This window comes from Callorhinus ursinus, unplaced genomic scaffold (genome assembly GCF_003265705.2).
Source record: "Callorhinus ursinus isolate GAN/ISIS: 27379988/994484 unplaced genomic scaffold, GSC_fseal_2.0 scaffold23, whole genome shotgun sequence".
In the NCBI taxonomy this organism is placed as follows: domain Eukaryota; kingdom Metazoa; phylum Chordata; class Mammalia; order Carnivora; family Otariidae; genus Callorhinus; species Callorhinus ursinus.
In genome coordinates, this window is record NW_027397085.1 from 6076430 (window position 1) to 6095187 (window position 18758).

Genomic DNA, 18758 nt, shown 5'->3' on the forward strand with positions numbered 1-18758 from the left:
CTTACGCAGCCCGAGAGTCGCAGGGGAGGGTCAGGAGGGCGGGGCGATGGGAGAGGCGGAGATGGGATACGGCGGCCAGACGGGTGTTACCCTAGTGACCCAGAAGGGTCTACTGAAGTGACCCAGTCTCTGTAGTACTCAGGCAATAAAGACCGAGCAGCGGCGGTGAAAAAAACCTGGAAGGCCTGTAGGCTGCAGTGACGCGGAACGTTTTTTTGGTCAGAAACCGAAAGAAGAAGTCGGAAGTGACGTCGCGGTCAAAACAAGCCGGGGTTTGGGGGCCTGCAGTGAATCTGTGGCCGCAGATGGAAAGGCCCGACTCGCTGTCGGCTGTCGAAGGTAGTCGCGAGGCCCTGCGCTCCCACCCAGTCGGCCTCCGGCCCCTGTCCCCCTGACCCTCCCGCCGTAGGTGAACCAGAGTTTCCACCCGCAGTATTTGAGCTGTGCTGGGACTTTTCCGGCAGAGCTGGCGGGTGGCGACCGAACGGACTTCCCTTCCTACAAGTGTCCCCTCCAGCGGGCTTCTGTCCTGGGACCCTGGGACACCTGTCGCCTGTGAGGCATCATTCATTTTCATAGCACCTTCCTTTCCTTGTAGGACAATTTCAAGATTAGGAAGAACCAGGGGGCTCCTGTTACTAGGATCCACTGCGGAGTAGCACAGTTGCCCAGTGTGTCTCTCTCTTCATCCCTGGGCTCTGATCGATCGAGGTGATCCTAGCTCTCCTTGGCCGTACCTCTTTCTCACCGCCTCCTACTCTCGATCATGTTTCCCCTCTCTTTCTCCTAGTCTTCAGAATCTTAGCTTAACCAATTTGGCTCATCTCTTCTAGAGTAGTGGCAAGACAGCCTTCTGTGTTCACTCCCTCCTCCCCCAGGTTCTCCCCTCAAAGACCTGTAATTCCGTCTGTAAACTCTGATTTATGACGTGGAAGATGTTTAGCGCTAGAAAGAGTATTAGAGATGTCTATTTCAACCATCTACATTGTATAGATTAATAAAATGAGTCTCAGAAAACGTATGTGATTTTTCTGTCCAGGGTTGCACAGCTAGTTAGTAGTGATGTTGAGAATGTAAAGCCAAATCTAATTAGCAAGCCTTTGTTGGGCGTCTTGCAGGATCATTTCAGTATAGAAAATAATTTAAAACAATGTTAAAGTTCAGATCAGAAAACATTTCTGGATCACCTGATAGGATCAGGTTCTGCTTTGTGTGCAAAGTTAGTAAGAGTGGTCTCCATCCTAGAGAAGTTTTCAATGTCTTTGGAGTTTAAGTGGAAACTTTCAAGAGAATGATAAATACTAAAAACAGAAATAAATGCAGTGTGCTAAGAGAGCTCAGGGGATTGCATTTAGGCCAGCTCTGGATAGGAGTCTGTGGGAGATGGTTCTTCCCTCAGGAAACACAGTTCTTATCTTCCAATACATTTTTTTAAATTTTATTTTATTAAGTTATGTTAATCACCGTACATTACATCATTAGTTTTTGATGTAGTGTTCCATGATTCATTGTTTGCCTATAACACCCAGTGCTCCATGCAGAACGTGCCCTCTTTAATACCCATCACCAGGCTAACCCATCCCCCCACCCCTCCCCTCTAGAACCCTCAGTTTGTTTCTCAGAGTCCATCATCTCTCATGGTTTGTCTCCGCCTCCGATTCCCCCCCTTCATTTTTCCCTTCTTCCAATACATTTTTAAAGCCCTCTGCATTGAGCTTCCGTCTCCATTTGAATCACAACTCATTTTCTGTTCCGGTTTCCTTCTTTCCTTTTGCTGAAGTATATTGACTTTGTTACCTGTTACTTTCTTTTTATTATTATTATTACAATTTGTTATTTCTTCACCTCTTGTCCCTTGGAAGTTTGGATTAGTTTAGTGCTGCTGCTTATTTTCGTGGTCAAGGTGATCTATCCAAATAGCTGGATAGGTCCGTCATAATGTATAAGCTCCCTTTTTCTTTCTCTGCATAGGAAATAACAGGTAACTACTGTCACTACTCAAAGGATTGTTATAAGGACCTGTCTTGGAAAATGTTTTAAAACTGAAAATAGTTATCTGTAAATGTGTGGTTTTCCAGCCCCTGCTCCACTGTGATCATAATGCATTTTTCTTTTTAAATTCCAATGTTAAAACACCCTGCATCCTCTCAAAATTGCTAAGAGGCAGTAAACACTAACATGAAAAGATTAATTAGATGTTTTAATTTTCTTCCCCCCATCTCAGGGATTATATGCATCAGGCATTTATAATCTTGGAGTTCTTCATTTTTTTTTAGAAACAATTTTAGGTACAATAATGGAATTTTCTTGAAATTATATTAAGGCTCATAGGGAAGTGCCAGCGATTACCAAAACTCATTATAAAACAATAGTAATGATTCCATGACAGGTGTGCTTATAATCTATGCTTTGAGAGTTTGCATTTATTGAATTCATGTCTTGATTATCTATATTTGAAAAAAATCAGTTATTTATATTTAATTCTTATTTCTTAATGCTTATTACAAAAATTGAGATGTAGAAATTATAATTGGATCCTAATGCCCTAGAGATGATAAGGCAGAGGAAGCCAGTCTATAGTTTCTGTAGTAACAGTTTTCATAAAAACCTATATTAAGTTACTAACATTTGAGCCGAACAAAAACTGATAAGTATATCTTCAGTTCATCATAACCAAAATTTTGTAAAGCCTTTGACTATCCAAGAATCACAGGTGTTGTAGATGCTAATAGACATGGGTACAACATGAGTTCTATCTTAAATTCAAACTGAGAGCCGCTTACAAACATAGCATGTTAAAAGATGAACTACAGGTAAGAGTTTAAAGTTTTCACATGAAAGGGGTTTTTTTTTTAATGTTTGTCTTGGCACTTTAACATTAGAAGGTGGTTTAAAGAATCTAGCAATCAATGAAAGGATCACTCACTTGAACTATTGAAAACAACAAATTCAAATTTTTGAGAAAAAGATGATATTAGGAATTTTTTTACCATGTTTTGTCCCAGTAAGAATTAGCTTCTTTCCGTTTTGATGAAGTGCCTCCAAGTCCTCTGTGGGCTTCTGCCGTAGCAGGAATTTCGGGTAGTTCTGGAGGCTGGAAAGTCTTAAGATCAAGGTGCCAGCATGGTTGTGTTCTGGTGAGGGCTCTCTCTTCCTGATTCACAGCTGCCATCTTCTTGGTCTATTCTGACTTGGTGAAGGAGCATGAAAGTTTATTTTCATTGTTACCTTGATCTTCTGTTCATTTGGCAATGTTCAGGAATAGGAAAGGGGAGAAAAGAGTAAAATTTGTTGAAACCTAGTGATGAAGGTGAGAATGTTACTATATTTCATTTGTCCTTTACCAAAATCCTGGGAGGTTAATGGTGACACTTCCATTTTACAGGTGAGATTGAGGCTTAGAGAGGTTGAGTAACGTACAGGTTCACACAGCTAATAAGTGGCGAAGCTTGGATTTGTACCCAGGTGTCTGCCTCTGAACATTGTATATGCTTACTATTGTGTGGAGGTGCTTATAAGAGCACTTTTTGCTATTTTGTGTACTTTAGCTAAGTTGATAATGATATTTTTAATTTTTTTCTTCCAGATTTTTCAATATCTGAATTCCAGGAGCACAGTGGATACCACTCGTATAAAACAAAGAGGAAATCATGAAGGAATGTTTTAATTATTGAAACTGCAGTTGAAATCATGGCTACATCAGCAAATCTGGATATTGGAGCTCAGCTGATAGTGGAAGAGTGTCCCGACAGTTACAGTCTAACTGGCATGCCAGACATTAAAATAGAACATCAGCTGGACTCGAATGCAGAAGAAGGATCAGCTCAGGGTGTTGCCATGGGAATGAAATTCATATTACCTAACCGATTTGATATGAACGTGTGTTCTCGATTTGTGAAGTCCTTAAATGAAGAGGATAGTAAAAATATTCAAGATCAGGTTAACTCTGACCTGGAAGTGGCATCTGTCCTATTTAAAGGTTGAAAGTTATGGTATAAATATCTGCATTTGTTTTCATTTATTTCATTTTTTTGTTGTTTTTTTTTTCCTTTCTGATCATGAAATTTTGAATTTGGAAGTCATATTTTAATATGATTTGGAAGAGAGAGTTTGGAAGTCATATTTTAATGTGATTTTCTAGAATCTCACCAAAACCAAAATTAAATAATTTCATGTTATTTGATATCTATAAGTATATGTTGATTTTTTTTAAAAAAATTTTCTTCACCTTTGTTTATTTACAAATTAAAGTTTCTTATTGTACCCTTTATTTATTTATTTATTTTTTTAAAGATTTTAGTTATTTGATAGAGAGAGACACAGCAAGAGAGGGAACACAAGGAGGGGAAGTGGGAGAGGGAGAAGCAGGCCTCCTGCTGAGCAGGGAGCCCGATGCGGGGCTTGATCCCAGGACCCTGGGATCATGACCTGAGCCAAAGGCAGATGTTCAATGTCTGAGCCACCCAGGCGCCCCTTATTGTACCCTTTAAAATGATAGGTGAAAAAAATTATTTGTGCCTTTTAAGAAATGAATTACCTTACTATTCCCTATTCCATGAATATTTGATTGATATCAGCTCCCTGCTTTAATTCAGTGAAGTTTGTCATTATATTGTAGACTTATTTTTATAACAATCTGTTGAATAAAAAATCTAATCTCAGAATAAAATCACTCAAGATTAATACAGATTTTTTTCTGGAACTTTCACTGTGATAATACAGAATTTTTATAGCAAAGAATAATATCACTTGAGAAATGGTTGAAGATATACCTCATGTATTTCTTTTTTAATGTAAACATTGACATAGAACTTTGAAATGCTTTGTCATTAAAATGTTAGTTTAATGTGTTTAAATTTATTTTACTTAGCTGAATGCAATATCCATACGTCTCCTTCTCCGGGAATTCAAGTAAGACATGTCTACACTCCCTCTACAACAAAGCACTTCTCACCCATAAAACAGTCAACTACTTTGACCAACAAACACAGAGGAAATGAGGTCTCAACCACACCTCTATTAGCAAATTGTAAGTATATCCCACTGATGTATTAAAATATTCTTATTAGTAATACAATACTTTCAAGAATTTGGCTTTGAAACATTATTTTCTTTAAATCCATATTCTATTTTGGAAAGCTTAAGTGATATCTTGATAGTTTTAGTAATTTAAAATTTTTTTCACACTATTACTGCATAATCAAATATTTCATGTTTAAGAACAAATACAGATTTTTTTTTAAAAGATTTTACTTATGTATTAAAGAAAGAGAGAGCACACAAGTAGGGGGAGCAGGAGAGGGAGAAGCAGACTCTCTGCTGAACAGGGAGCCCAATGCGGGACTCGATCCCAGGACCCCGCCATCATGACCTGAGCTAAAGACAGATGCTTAACCGACTGAACCACACAGGTGCCCCAAGAACAAATACAGATTTTAATACAGACTTTATATAGATGTATACAAGTACAGGTTTATATTTGTTTATACACATACAGATTTTATACAAGTTTTCTTTTTTTTAAGGGAAAGAGGTGGAGAGGGGAGATGCAGAGGGAGAGGGAGAGAGGGAATCTTAAGCAGGTTCCATGCCCAGCACAGAGCTGTCACAGGGCTCCATCTCAGGACCCTGAGATCATGACCTGAGCCAGAATCAAGAGTTGGACACTTAAGAGTCTGAGCCACCCAGGCGCCCCTACAGATTTTCTTTCTTAAAACCTTTATAGTCTTAGTATAACAAACAATTTATCATTCTGAACTTTGTGCAAACTAAGACATTGTGAGTGTTTTTCTGTTCTTAGAGTGCAAGGCTTTACATTTTACTTATAAATTAGATCAGTGATCAGCAAGTGATTTATAGTAAAGCCTGAGTGATTTCTATTGTAATTTTGAATTTGACTATAATAATATGAATATGAAATTAACCCCTTTAAAACCTTGAATCCAGGGGCGCCTGGGTGGCTCAGATGGTTAAGCGTCTGCCTTCGGCTCAGGTCGAAGCAGGGAGCCTGCTTCTCCCTCTCGCACTCCCCCTGCTTGTGTTCCCTCTCTTACTGTCTCTCTCTCTCTCTGTATCTCTGTCTCTTAAATGAATAAATAAAATCTTAAAAAAAAAAAAAACCTTGAATCCACAATTTTTTAAAAATGTAGAAGAAATAAAATGAAATTTTTCTATATAAATCAGAAAACATTCTAAATAGTATAGATATGTTAACGAGAGAAAACAGGTAGCAGTTTGATATTAGGAACTATATTTGAGTATATAATGTAAATGCATTTATATTCTAAAGCATGGTAAAATATATGTTTTTACTTTGGAAACACCATATCCATCCTGATTTTGAATCACATGCTGTAATAGTTAAGCCAGGAGGAGTCCATGACTCTTACTTCGCTATTAACCATTTTTTTTCTACTTATTAAATTTGCATGTGTTTCATAATTGCTTTCCTTTCTGTTAAGGCTGCTCAGTCATATTGCTGAAGTCAAGGATCAAGTGATACTAATTTTTAAGATGAACCCTCACAGAACAGTGCCTGTTTAGTTTTGTCTTAAAGATGTTGTCCTAAAAAATAAATAAATGAACAAATTGATGGATGGATGAATAAATGAATAAATTAAATACAGATGTTCTCTTAAAAATAGCCCAACCATATTATTTTTGAGCTGAAAAGAAACACCTAGAGATCATGCAGTTCATGTCCCTCATGTCATAGACAAAAACGGTTAATCATTTATTCAAGGTCACAGAGCTAACTAGCCACACCTAGGTCTACATTCAAGAATTTACTCTCGAAGTCATTTTTCCATTTACTACCTCACTCCAAAAGTTAAGAAAAACCCATGGAGTCTTGAAATAATGCTATTTGGGATTTCAGAGGATTTAATTAATAAAAAGACAAAAGGTGTGTCTTTGTGTGTTTTAGACCCAACATCCTTTTAAGTTTGGATATTGAGTTAGCATTTTAAAAATTAAATACCTAAGCCATTTGTTTGATTGATAAGATCATTAGCAATTTGCATTGTTAATAGTTGATCATAACAGTTTGCATATTCACTGATAACAATACTTTGCAGATGTCAGAATTGCCTTAAATGTATATTAAATCTCAGATACAGAATGGCTACTTGTAATGTTAGGATATATTTTAAGTTAAATTTTTTTAAACAATAAAATAGTTTTTGTTTTAGAAAAGAGTTGCTGCACAAATATGAATGACATGATGAAAGTGTACCCTGCAGGTAGAAACACATTAAGCTTTTTGTGGTATCATTTCAGCTTTATCTGTTCACCAGTTGGCTGCTCAGGGAGAGATGCTCTACCTAGCTACTCGGATTGAACAAGGTAATAGCCTGTTTTTTAAACTGTACTTAAAACATATTTAATTGGACTTATTAGATTTAATACAGGAAGGTGTAAAGACCAAAAAAAAATATTTGCATAATCTCACCAGGCAGATAACTCTGTAGGTAGTAAAAAAAATAAAGTACTACAAAGTATAAAAGTTACAGCCTCCCTTACCACCATAACCTTTTCCCCAAAAGCAAACATTATAAATTTCTTATGTTTTCAGGAAACTCTTTTAGAAAGCATTTCTGTTTATTTTTGGAGTCATGTGTGGAAATATGTATTTGCTTTTTACTATGTAAACAACAGGGAAAATATTATACACACTGTATTGTACTTTTTCACTTAATATTTTGGAGATCTTTCCAAATGAGCACATAAAGATTTATTTCTTTTTTATTTTTTTTAAACATGTTCTTTATTTTGAGAGAGAAAGAGCACAAGCGGGGGGGGAGGGTCAGAGGGAAAGGGAGAAGCAGGGACCCCCCCCTCCGCCAAGGCAGGACTCGATCCCAGGACCCTGGGATTATGACCTGAGCTGAAGGCAGATGCTTAACCAACTGAGCCACCCAGGTGCCCCCTATTTCATTCTTTTTAATAGGTCCCTAATTTTGCACTGTATTGCTGCATACATATATACTATGTTTTTATTTTTTAACTAATCCCCTTGGTGATGGTTGATTTCAGTTTCTCGGTATTAAATAACATTCTTGTTGGCATACTTTTTAAGAATACCTATAGGATGAGTTCCTAAAAGTTTATTTGCTGGGTCAAAAGGTATATGGATTTTTCACTTTTATATATATTGTCAGATATTTGTCCTGTCCTCACACCAAAGTTAGAGTTTGTATTTCCCCATACCCTCAGTGACACAAGATATCAGATTTTAATCTTTGCTAATCTCATGGGTGAAAAATGGTATCTCATACTGGGTGTGTTTAGATTTTTTAAATTATGGTCTATTTAAGCTCTTTTGTATGTGAACTGCCTGATACATATTGATTTATATGTCCTCATCTAAATTAAAGAAATTTACTTTTTATTGTTTATGTTGCATATTTTTTTCCAGTTTGTCATTTTCCTTTGATTCTCATGTTTTCAGCAAAAGTTTAACATTTTGTAATGGTAAATTTATTTTTTTCCTTGTAACTTCTGAGTTTTATATCCTTCGAAAGAATTTTGTACTTCAAGATTATAAATAATGGAGGAACACCTTTGCTTAATTTTTTTTCCAAATGCAACCACATCTTTATTTACAATCTTGTGTTCATTTTCCCTGTAGACACACTCCTGCAAACACCAAACTCTTCTGCTTGTTGTCCCTTTCCTATCACTCTATCTTCCTCCCTAATCTTTTTTTAATTTTATTGTTATGTTAATCACCATACATTACATCATTAGTTTTTGATGTAGTGTTCCATGATTGATTATGTGCGTATAACACCCAGTGCTCCATTCAGTACGTGCCCTCTTTAATACCCATCACCAGGCTAACCCATCCCCCCACCCCCCTCCCCTCTAGAACCCTCAGTTTGTTTCTCAGAGTCCATAGTCTCTCATGGTTCGTCTCCCCCTCTGATTCCCCCCCCTTCATTTCTCCCTTCCTACTATCTTTTTTTTTTTTAACATATAATGTATCATTTGTTTCAGAGGTACAGGTCTGTGATTCATCAGTCTTACACACTTCACAGCGCTCACCATAGCACATACCCTCCCCAATGTCCATCACCCAGCCACCCCATCCCTCCCACCTCCCCACTCCAGCAACCCTCAGTTTGTTTCCTGAGATTAAGAATTCCTCATATCAGTGAGGTCACATGATACATGTCTTTCTCTGATTGACTTATTTCGCTCAGCATAATACCCTCCAGTTCCATCCACATTGTTGCAAATGGCAAGATTTCATTCCTTTTGATGGCTGCATAATATTCCATTGTGTATATACCACATCTTCTTTATCCATTCATCTGTCGATGGGCATCTTGGCTCTTTCCATAGTTTGACTATTGTACACCTTTGCTTATTAATTAATTAGCTAATTAAACATGTGGAAGAAAAAGTTAATGGTACAAACTCACATAGTAGGACTTCAGCAAATAAGTCAGCAGGAAGTGAGCCTCATTGAGTAGTATAATCCACCTTTTAGAATGCCAGTATTTTCATAATGATATTAATAGATGGTTGTTAAATTAGATGACAAAAATTGTTTTTCTTTTAAACAGAAAATGTTATCAATCACACAGATGAAGAAGGATTTACTCCTCTGATGTGGGCTGCAGCACACGGGCAAATAGCTGTGGTAGAGTTTCTACTTCAGAATGTAAGGAAAATGCTTTGGAAAATGTATATGTATAGTTACTTAAGTCTTGAGTAAAGATTTTCTATCTCCAGCCAACTAGATGTAATGGTAGAGGATCCAAAAAAAATTTGCAAGCTTTTCATATTCCTGGGGAACTTGGATCTAGTTGGGCAAGTAAGACTAAGCAAACATGAAACAGCAAGAGAGAACTTCATGCCCAGCTCCCTCAGAGTGCAATGAGAACAAAAGTATGGTCAGCGCTGTAGGAGAAGCTTCACGGGGGAAGCTTCCTGTAACTTAAGAGTGAAAGCAGAGTTAGCATTTGAGATGGAGGAAGGAAGGCCCTCCAGACAACCCTGATAATAAAGGCATCCGTGAGTAGTTTACGTTATTAACCCCAGAACAGTACTTGACCTAAGTACTGAACTGTAATTCTATTGACAGAAATAACGATATTCTTGTTTACATGAATTGAAGTCTGTTATCTCCACTTGCCACTGCAGGGTGCTGATCCCCAGCTTTTAGGAAAAGGTCGAGAAAGTGCACTCTCATTGGCCTGTAGTAAAGGCTACACAGATATTGTCAAAATGCTGCTTGATTGTGGAGTTGATGTAAATGAATATGATTGGGTGAGTCTATGATACTGATTTTTAAAATACTGTAATAAATTCTAGGAATTATTTAGTTTGGAGAGACATAATAAATTTTACTAAACATCTGGAAAAATTATTTAGCAGTTAAACACGGAAGAAAAAGTTAATGGTACAAACTCAGCTATTACTTCTGATTTAAATATTCTTCACAAAATATGAAAATTGCCTTAAACGACTTTTACATACCCAGTTCTTAGTAAAACGTCTCACAGCAACGTTAAATTATTCATCTCTTGCTCACCTTGAAAAACTAAATCACCTTTTCCTTTTGCAGAATGGAGGGACACCTTTGCTTTATGCTGTACATGGAAATCATGTTAAATGTGTAAAAATGCTCTTAGGTAAGCCAATAAAAGTGAAAATATTTGGAAAATACCATGTGAGGACTTTATTTTAATTCCTTACAAGCTGGCCTCCCCTGGTATTACTCAGGAGAATCCTTACCTATTACTAAATACCTTAATCCTGCGAAGCACCTGCTACCACAGAGTTGCCCATGTGATAAGCAGCTCCATCCCGTAGCACACCTGTGCTTGGAACATTTGTCCCTGTTGCTTTCCTCTTGAAGGTTGTGTCTGAATCCATCGTTGTTTTCTCTGCCCACAGTGTCTTTGTGCATAAGTTTTGTCTATAGTTGTTTATGAGTTTCAACTGTTATCGAGGACGCCTGTTTGAGGCATCCTCCCGCTGACGCACCAAAGTGAACTCTGTGCACTTCGTGTGCTCTGTACTTTGTTAGGCCATGCTGCAAATATCCAATTTGCTGAAAATCTGTCCTGCCATTTGCACATGAGCCAGTCACAGACAAACATATCTACATTTTCATTTTATTTATGCAGATCTTTCTGTTTTGGTACAGAAAATGGAGCTGACCCGACCATTGAAACGGACTCTGGGTATAATTCTATGGATTTAGCGGTAGCCTTGGGCTATAGAAGTGGTAAGTATTTTAGAACTCTCAGGTTTTATTTTAGTTGGTAAAGTTCTGTAAACAGTACAGACTAGTGGACTAAACGTTCTCATCACTTGTAGTCATAAAATATGGCATGTTATCCTAACTAGTGACTGTAACTTGACTGTGGGCAAAATCAACAAATTCTTTATAAAGTCTGGAAATGAGTTTGTTACTATTACTTTTCACCAACCCAAATAATTCGTTGCTAGAGTGCACACCTATTTACATACAAGACTTGTTTAACATTTTTGTAGCAAATTACTTATAAAAGTTGCCCTTTCTCTGTTCTTTAGAACACACCTTGAACAAGAACAGAATCCAGTAACTTGGACAATCACTAAGTCAGTGACAGACTAAATTTAAGTGCACTAAGTATTGCACTGCAATCTTACCATCCTCAGACAATGAATATATATTATTGGGCATATATCCTCAGAATAGGAGGAATACCTTTATTTTAAGGAGAAGTTGATGTTAAGTAGAATTTGATAGTTCTGTGTAAAATTCTGTGATCAACATGCGGTGGTCTTGATCTTGATAACCTGTCTGTTCCAGTTCAACAGGTCATTGAGTCACATTTACTGAAGCTGCTTCAGAATATCAAGGAGTAGACATAGTCGTCAGGAAGTGTTGTCTGCCCTTCCATTTACTTTTCGGCTCTTATAAATGATAGTTTTGTTTACTTATAAATTTTTACCTCAGTTGCAAAATTTACCGGGTTTAGTAAGTTTTAATATTCCTCTGAGTAATCCACTGGTTTATAATAAAATTAATGTTGATGCTTTTTTATAAATGTGTTTTACTGCATATTTAAAATTATAAATTTATGTTTTGTGGCATGTAAATTTTTATGGTACAGATAGTTATCTGTCTTTGTATCAAGTGCTGTAACTTAACACTTTCAAAAATTGTTCTACCCTGTTCGTCTTCACTCTTGTATTAACTCATTGACTTCACACAGGTTTGCTATAAATCTAAAGGAAAAAAATTTGTTATTGTTGAATTTAAAAATGCACAGTGTGATTGTTTACAAAATGATGTTATAAATAAATAAAGTACTTTTGCTGTTAGTTTGCATGGTAGTTTTTTAAAAATTTTATATGATTATTAATGGATTACTTTAGGATTTTTAGTTTAGCCTTCTGTCCTGCCAGGACACTCTGTTAGATCAAACATTATAATTAAAATAAATTGAATGTAAGTCAATCAACAAAGACTTAATTGTCATTTTTAGAAGTATATTTGGAATATTTTTCTCTTGTAAAAAAGTTTTTCAGTAGGAAACATTAGTCCTTCAATAAAAGTCATATGTTCTTTAATTCCACAAAAGGAGCACTATAAATTTGTGTTACACCAAAATCTAGAAAAGAGAGCCATGGGCTGGAATTTTGCTTGCCCAATGAGTGTGAGACTTGGGTTCAAATAGATGTTACATCAGTTATGATACTTGGGTTGTAAGCCATATACATTTCATCCAACTGAAGCAAAAGGGAATTATGGAAAGACACAGAATGGAGAGCAAAGCTGAAGAAGCCGGCAATACGAAGGAAGGAGACTAGGCCAGGGATCTCAATCAGGAAATCATTGCCAGTTATTTTGGATGCTGTTTTGGTAATGTTTAGCTTAAAACTCCTTATCCTTGTGCTCAAGATTTAAGTTTCTAGGAGTGAGAAAGCTAGCATGGGATATAAATAGACTGCTATGTTGGAGTTGGGGGAGAAGGGGATGACTGGCTAACAATCCACCATTGCCCCCAGACTTCCTGGAATGCAAGAGGCAAAGCCTGCCAGAAAGAAAACCACAGAGAAAGGAGAGAAAAATAATGGATGTTCATCCTGACGGCCATCTAAATAATATGTGAAAACAGCACTAGTGTTTCACCCATTCTCAGGCATATACTTCAAATCGATTTTCCAGCACTTCTGATGGGCTTACCTAAAACCATTAACCCTTCCATTTGGTTCCCTTTCTTTCTTTCTTTTTAAGATTTTATTTATTTATTTGATAGAGACACGACAAGAGAGGTAACACAAGCAGGGGGAGTGGGAGAGGGAGAAGCAGGCTTCCTGCGGAGGTCCTTCCCCCAGGACCCTGGGATCATGACCTGAGCGGAAGGCAGACGCTTTAACAACTGAGCCGCCCAGGCGCCCCTGGTTCCCTTTCTTATTAATGGTACATACCCATGAAGCATTAGTCTCTTTTCATATGGTAAGGTAACAAAATCCAACGATCCATTTGGGCACATCGGTGTATTGCCTACCTGTGCTCTCCATAACTGAAGAGCAACTCAACGACTTAATGCTGGAGTGGAGTCTAAAATAACCAATGAACTCCTACTCTGATTCTTAGATCAACAGATTTCAGAGAATATCTTAAAGAAAATTCCCCTTTCCAATTCTGTCATCTTTTAGCCTCAGGGACCCTGGTAACATTCCTCAGAAAAGTCCCGTAAGAAGTAGACACTAATGCAAGTTAATTAAACAATAGGAATGATCCTTAAGAAGCAGTTATAAAATTCCTCTCTTAAAAATCAAATACCTCGGGCACCTGGGTGGCTCAGTCGTTAAGCGTCAGCCTTCGGCTCAGGTCATGGTCCCAGGGTCCTGGGATCTAGCCCCATATTGGGGTCCCTGCTCAGCAGGGATCCTGCTTCCTCTCCCTCTCCCCCTGCTTGTGTTCCCTCTCTCACTGTATCTCTCTCTGTTAAATAAAATCTTAAAAAAAAAAAAAATAAATAAATGAAGAACATATGACTGAGCCTGGGTGGCTCAGTCAGTTAAGTGTCTGACCGTTGATTTCGGCTCTCGCCACGATCTCGGGTCATGGGTTCAAGCCCGGAGCGGGGGTTCTGTGCTGAGCACAGAGTCGGCTTCAGATTCTCTCTCCCTCTCCCTCCCTCTCTCCTTCCCCCTGTGCTCCTCCCACCTTCTGCTCCTCTCCCTCTCTGCTCTTCCCCTCCCCTGCTCCCTCCTGTGGGCTCTCTCTCTAAAATAAATAAATAAAATATCTAAAAAAAAAAAAAGTTTACCACCTCTCTCTTTGTAGTGGATACTATTGATAAAATGCAAATGGTAACAATAACTTTTAACATTTTTTTAATGCTTAGAAATTTTTAGGGGGCACCTGGGTGGCTCAATCGGTTAAGTGTCTGCCTTCAGCTCAGGTCATGATCCCAGGGTCCTGGGATCAAGCCCCACATCAGGCTCCCTGCTCAGTGGGGAGTCTGCTTCTCCCTCATTCTCTCTCTCCCTCTGCCCCTTCCCGCGCTCATGTGCTCTCGCTCTCAAAATAAAGTAAAATCTTTAAAAAAAAGAAATTTTTAATATATGTATATTGGTTTTAAAATAAAGGATAAAAAAATAATAAAAGATCACACCAAAGATATAAGAAAGGACCATAACATGATTGAAGCCTTTTAGACATGCATTGAGGCAGAAAATACAATCACTTATTAAAAGGAAATACAATCATTCTCTTTGTGCAACACAAAGAGAACTGTGTAACTATTCTTTGGTTCAAATAAACTTCAAAGAATTGTTTTTTGTATAGATTTTCCTCTCAAGACAAGTAAAGCCTTTTGGAGTGAGACAGAATCCCCAATACCTAGGCATTTAAAAAACTGTTATGTTTATCTTTTCTGAATAAGATAGCCTATGTGATGCTGGCTGTGTGCACAGGAACACAATTCACCTGCATGACCATGTCAGTGACTCAGGACAGGAAACTTGATTATTGGTGATTTTAAGTTCTATGGAATTGAAATTACAATTGGATACACAATTATTACATTCACAATAAACTGCCCTAGACTCACTGCTTGCTGAGTTCTCCCCGTGAAAAGAAGTGTAGATCACTGTTATGATCCCTTTGCCCCATGTTTTATTTTTTTATTCGTAAATTCAGTGAAATTGCTCTCCATTCAGACATATATTTTCAAAGATTTTATTTATTGATTTGACAGGGAGTGTGCACAAGCAGGGGGAGTGGCAGAAGGAGAGGGAGAAGCAGGCTCCCCGCTGAGCAAGGAGCCCAACTCTGGGCTCCATCCCAGGACCCTGGGATCAAGACCTGAGCTGAAGGCAGACTCAACTGACTGAGCCACTAAGGCACCCCTCCATTCAGAAACATCACTCATGGGTGCCTGGGTGGCTCAGTTGGTTAAGCGACTGCCTTCGGCTCAGGTCATGATCCTGGAGTCCCGGGATCGAGTCCCGCATCGGGCTCCCTGCTCAGCAGGGAGTCTGCTTCTCCCTCTGACCCTCCCCCCTCTCATGTGCTCTCTCTCTCTCTCATTCTCACTCTCTCAAAATAAATAATAAATAAATCTTAAAAAAAAAAAAAAGAAACATTACTCATGTTACTTTATGGGCCTGGAAACCATCTTAAAATTTTAGATGTTTCCATTATGTTCCCTCTTCACATCCACTGAGCATAGTCAGACATATCTCAGAATCAATTCATGGAAAGTGTCATAAATTCCTTGCTGGTGCTCAGTTAGTCCTCTGTTCACTGTCTCTTCTCTAAAAGATTAAATATTTGAACTAAGACATTTCCCCTAACAGTCATTCAATCACACCCATTTATTGAGCCCATACTCCATGCTAGATTTGGGCTGGACCGGGGGGCGGGGCGGGTGGTGGAGGATACCCACAGGGACCTGGCTCCCTGCCCTGCCTTGCAGACCTTATACAGAGTCTGCCTCCCAGCAAGTGTGGTTTTGTTTAAAATTGTCTCCAGTTGTCCCAGACATCCTGAGGACAAGTTAAAAATGTCACGTATTAACTGAGGCATGTTCAAGGCTCTAAAATGCCTGTCACTGGGGTTATCATGTGCTGATTGTTCTGCTGTGTCCCAACACTAGTCCTCCTTGACTAACGGACACAACAGAAACCTCTATGTCCTGAGAGGAAAGAGAGGGAGTGGATCTGAGAGTCGTGGAGGTTCCCTTCCAAGGGCAATTAATTGGTTCTCAAGCTGGGATGCACAATGGGATCATCTGGAGGGGGTTCGAAAATGCTGAAGCTAGTGTCTCACCCCCAGAAAATCTGATTTATTAGTCTGGGACGCCAAATGGGGAAGTGTAATAGCTTCCTGGGTGATTCTAATGTATAGCCAAAGCTGACAACCATTGCTCTAGCTGGTGGAACCAGTGTATGCCAAACCACATTCTAACATTTGCCTTTCATATTGCCATCCTGTCCACAAAATAACGTTATGAAAGAACCTGGTTTATCCTTTCTCTCTGGCCTGTTGGTACCTGCCATGGTTCTTTTGTAAAGGTAAACACATTCCCCTTTAAGTCTTTGTGACAAAGAATTTCAAAACACTAATCTTACCTTTTGTGAATAATTCACCTTTCATCATTCAACGAGCTGTTAGTTGTGACTGAACATCCTTTACTAATCTGTGTTTCTGAAAGACAGAGCCCACTTCTGATGCCATACAATTGTTTATTTCTTTTGCTTACCTTTCAGATAAAAAGGAGCCCTGAACATCCAGGAGAGTAGTTCATACCAACAAATGCCAAACAGCTTGTCTTGTTATTCCTTCGTTCTAGGATTTCCTTTGGGACACAGGCATTGACTGAGCATGGGCCCCCCAGAACTGATGCTAGCTTACCGGGTTCATCCACAAAGCCAGGTAACCAACCCCTCCTCCCTGACAGTCTGTTACGAAAACTTCTCTCTCCTCTGAATTGGCTGCCCTGATGAAGAGCCCATTTGAGCCAGAGTTTGGCCTTACTGCTTTCTTCACAGATAAACCACTCTCTTTGTGCCATTCTAGAGTCTTCTTTAAAGATTTATTTATTTATTTATTTATTTATTTATTTATTTATTTATTTATTTGAGAGAGAGAGAGAAAGAGAGATCATAGAGGGAGTGGGAGAAGCACACTCCCCGCTAAGCAGGGAGCCCGATGCGGGGCTCAATCCCAGGACCCTGGGGTCATGACCCGAGCCAAAGGCAGACGCTTAACCGACTGAGCCACCCAAGCGCCCCTAGATTCTTCTTAAAAGTTAATGTTGCGGGCGCCTGGGTGGCTCAGTCGTTAAGCGTCTGCCTTCGGCTCAGGTCATGATCCCGGGGTCCTGGGATCGAGTCCCGCATCGGGCTCCCTGCTCCTTGGGAGCCTGCTTCTCCCTCTGCTTCTCCCTTTCTCTCCCTCTCTCTCTCTCCTCCTCTGTCTCTCATGAATAAATAAATAAAATCTTTAAAAAAAAAAAAAGTTAATGTTGCCTTCCCTGTATTGATGAGATATTATAGGGCCCTCCCCAAGAAATCACTGTGTACTATGTGGTCAGTTTTCACATCGCCTTCTCCTGGGGGAGAAAATCAGATATATCCACCACTGTTGTCTCGTGAGAAAGAGCACAGCACAAATGTCCAGGTTTGTATCAGGGGCTGAGTCATGGCCACTGCACCTTGGTGGTCTTGTCAGGGAGAGAATGCGGTACAAATGAACTAAGCTCGAAGCAATGTGAGGTAATAGATAACAAAAGTTGATGGCAAATAGTTAATTTGGGAAAGAAAATTATTTCTTTGGCTTCAGGAAGCCAAAATCAGAATCCCCAGTACCTAGGTATTTAAAAAACTGTTATGTTTATCTTTTCTGAATATAAAAGTAATGTATACTTCTTGTATCTGTTAGTATGCATTCAGCTATAAAAATAAAACCCACTTGAGATGGCTTAAACAAAGAAGTAAACGTATTTGCTCACATAGGAGGAAATCCAGAGTTCAGGGGACTTCAACGTTGGTTGATGTAGCAGATCAATGTCAAGTAAGACTCGGTTACTTCAGTTTGCGCTCTGCTGGGAACAATTCAGTACCATCTTAAGTCTGCTTTCCCTCGGGGCCATGGTGTGGTTACTAATACAAAAGGGGCCATGTGTTTCTCCATTTCTGTCTAGAGCTGCTCCTCTAGTCTCGTTTACTACATTGGGGTACATGCTCATTCCTGAACCAGTTACAGAGACTAAGACTAACCTAGCATCCACCAGTCATACCCAGTCAACTGAGGGCCAGCAACTTCTGTGGCGCTTGGGCCAAGTGGGGAGAAACACCGGCGTTCTGTGAAGAACGGGAAAAAAGGGAACAAGTATAACACATATGAAATTCACTTTGGAGAGCCCTGACCAGGAACCTTAAGTCGGTAAGCAAAAGAAGATAAAATGGACTAATAAAAAAATGCTTGATTGATTTGAAAGAAGGCAGGATAGAAGACAATGGGAACAAAGACTAGATGGGACAAATAGAAAACACATAGCAGGGCGCCTGGGTGGCTCAGATGGTTGGGCGTCTGCCTTCGGCTCGGGTCGTGGTCCCGGGGTCCTGGAATCGAGTCCCGCATCGGGCTCCCTGCTCTTTGGGAGCCTGCTTCTCCCTCTGCTTCTCTCTCTCTCTTTCCCCCTCTCTCTCTCCCTCTGTCTCTCATGAATGAATGGATAAAATCTTTAAAAAAAAAAAAAAGAAAGAAAGAAAGAAAGAAAAGAGGTCGGGGAAGA

At 39.0% G+C, this 18758-nt stretch overlaps 1 protein-coding gene across 5 annotated transcripts; it reads left to right on the forward strand.

Annotated features, from left to right (window-relative positions):
• The first annotated feature begins 25 nt into the window (after positions 1–25).
• ANKRA2 (ankyrin repeat family A member 2) lies at positions 26–12324 on the forward strand. 5 transcript variants are annotated; one of them, XM_025892603.2, is made up of 9 exons: positions 26–339; positions 3587–3979; positions 4871–5029; positions 7279–7344; positions 9570–9667; positions 10150–10275; positions 10574–10640; positions 11159–11239; positions 11810–12324. In XM_025892603.2, exons 2-9 carry the CDS (start codon positions 3691–3693, stop codon positions 11863–11865), a joined length of 942 nt encoding a protein of 313 aa, XP_025748388.1. In that variant the 5' UTR covers positions 26–339; positions 3587–3690; the 3' UTR covers positions 11866–12324. The 5 variants fall into 5 exon arrangements, with proteins under 5 accessions (XP_025748388.1, XP_073761450.1, XP_025748391.1 ...); XM_073905349.1 differs by lacking the exon at positions 11810–12324 and adding an exon at positions 11548–11803; XM_025892605.2 differs by lacking the exon at positions 26–339 and adding an exon at positions 360–555.
• The last annotated feature ends 6434 nt before the right edge of the window (positions 12325–18758 follow it).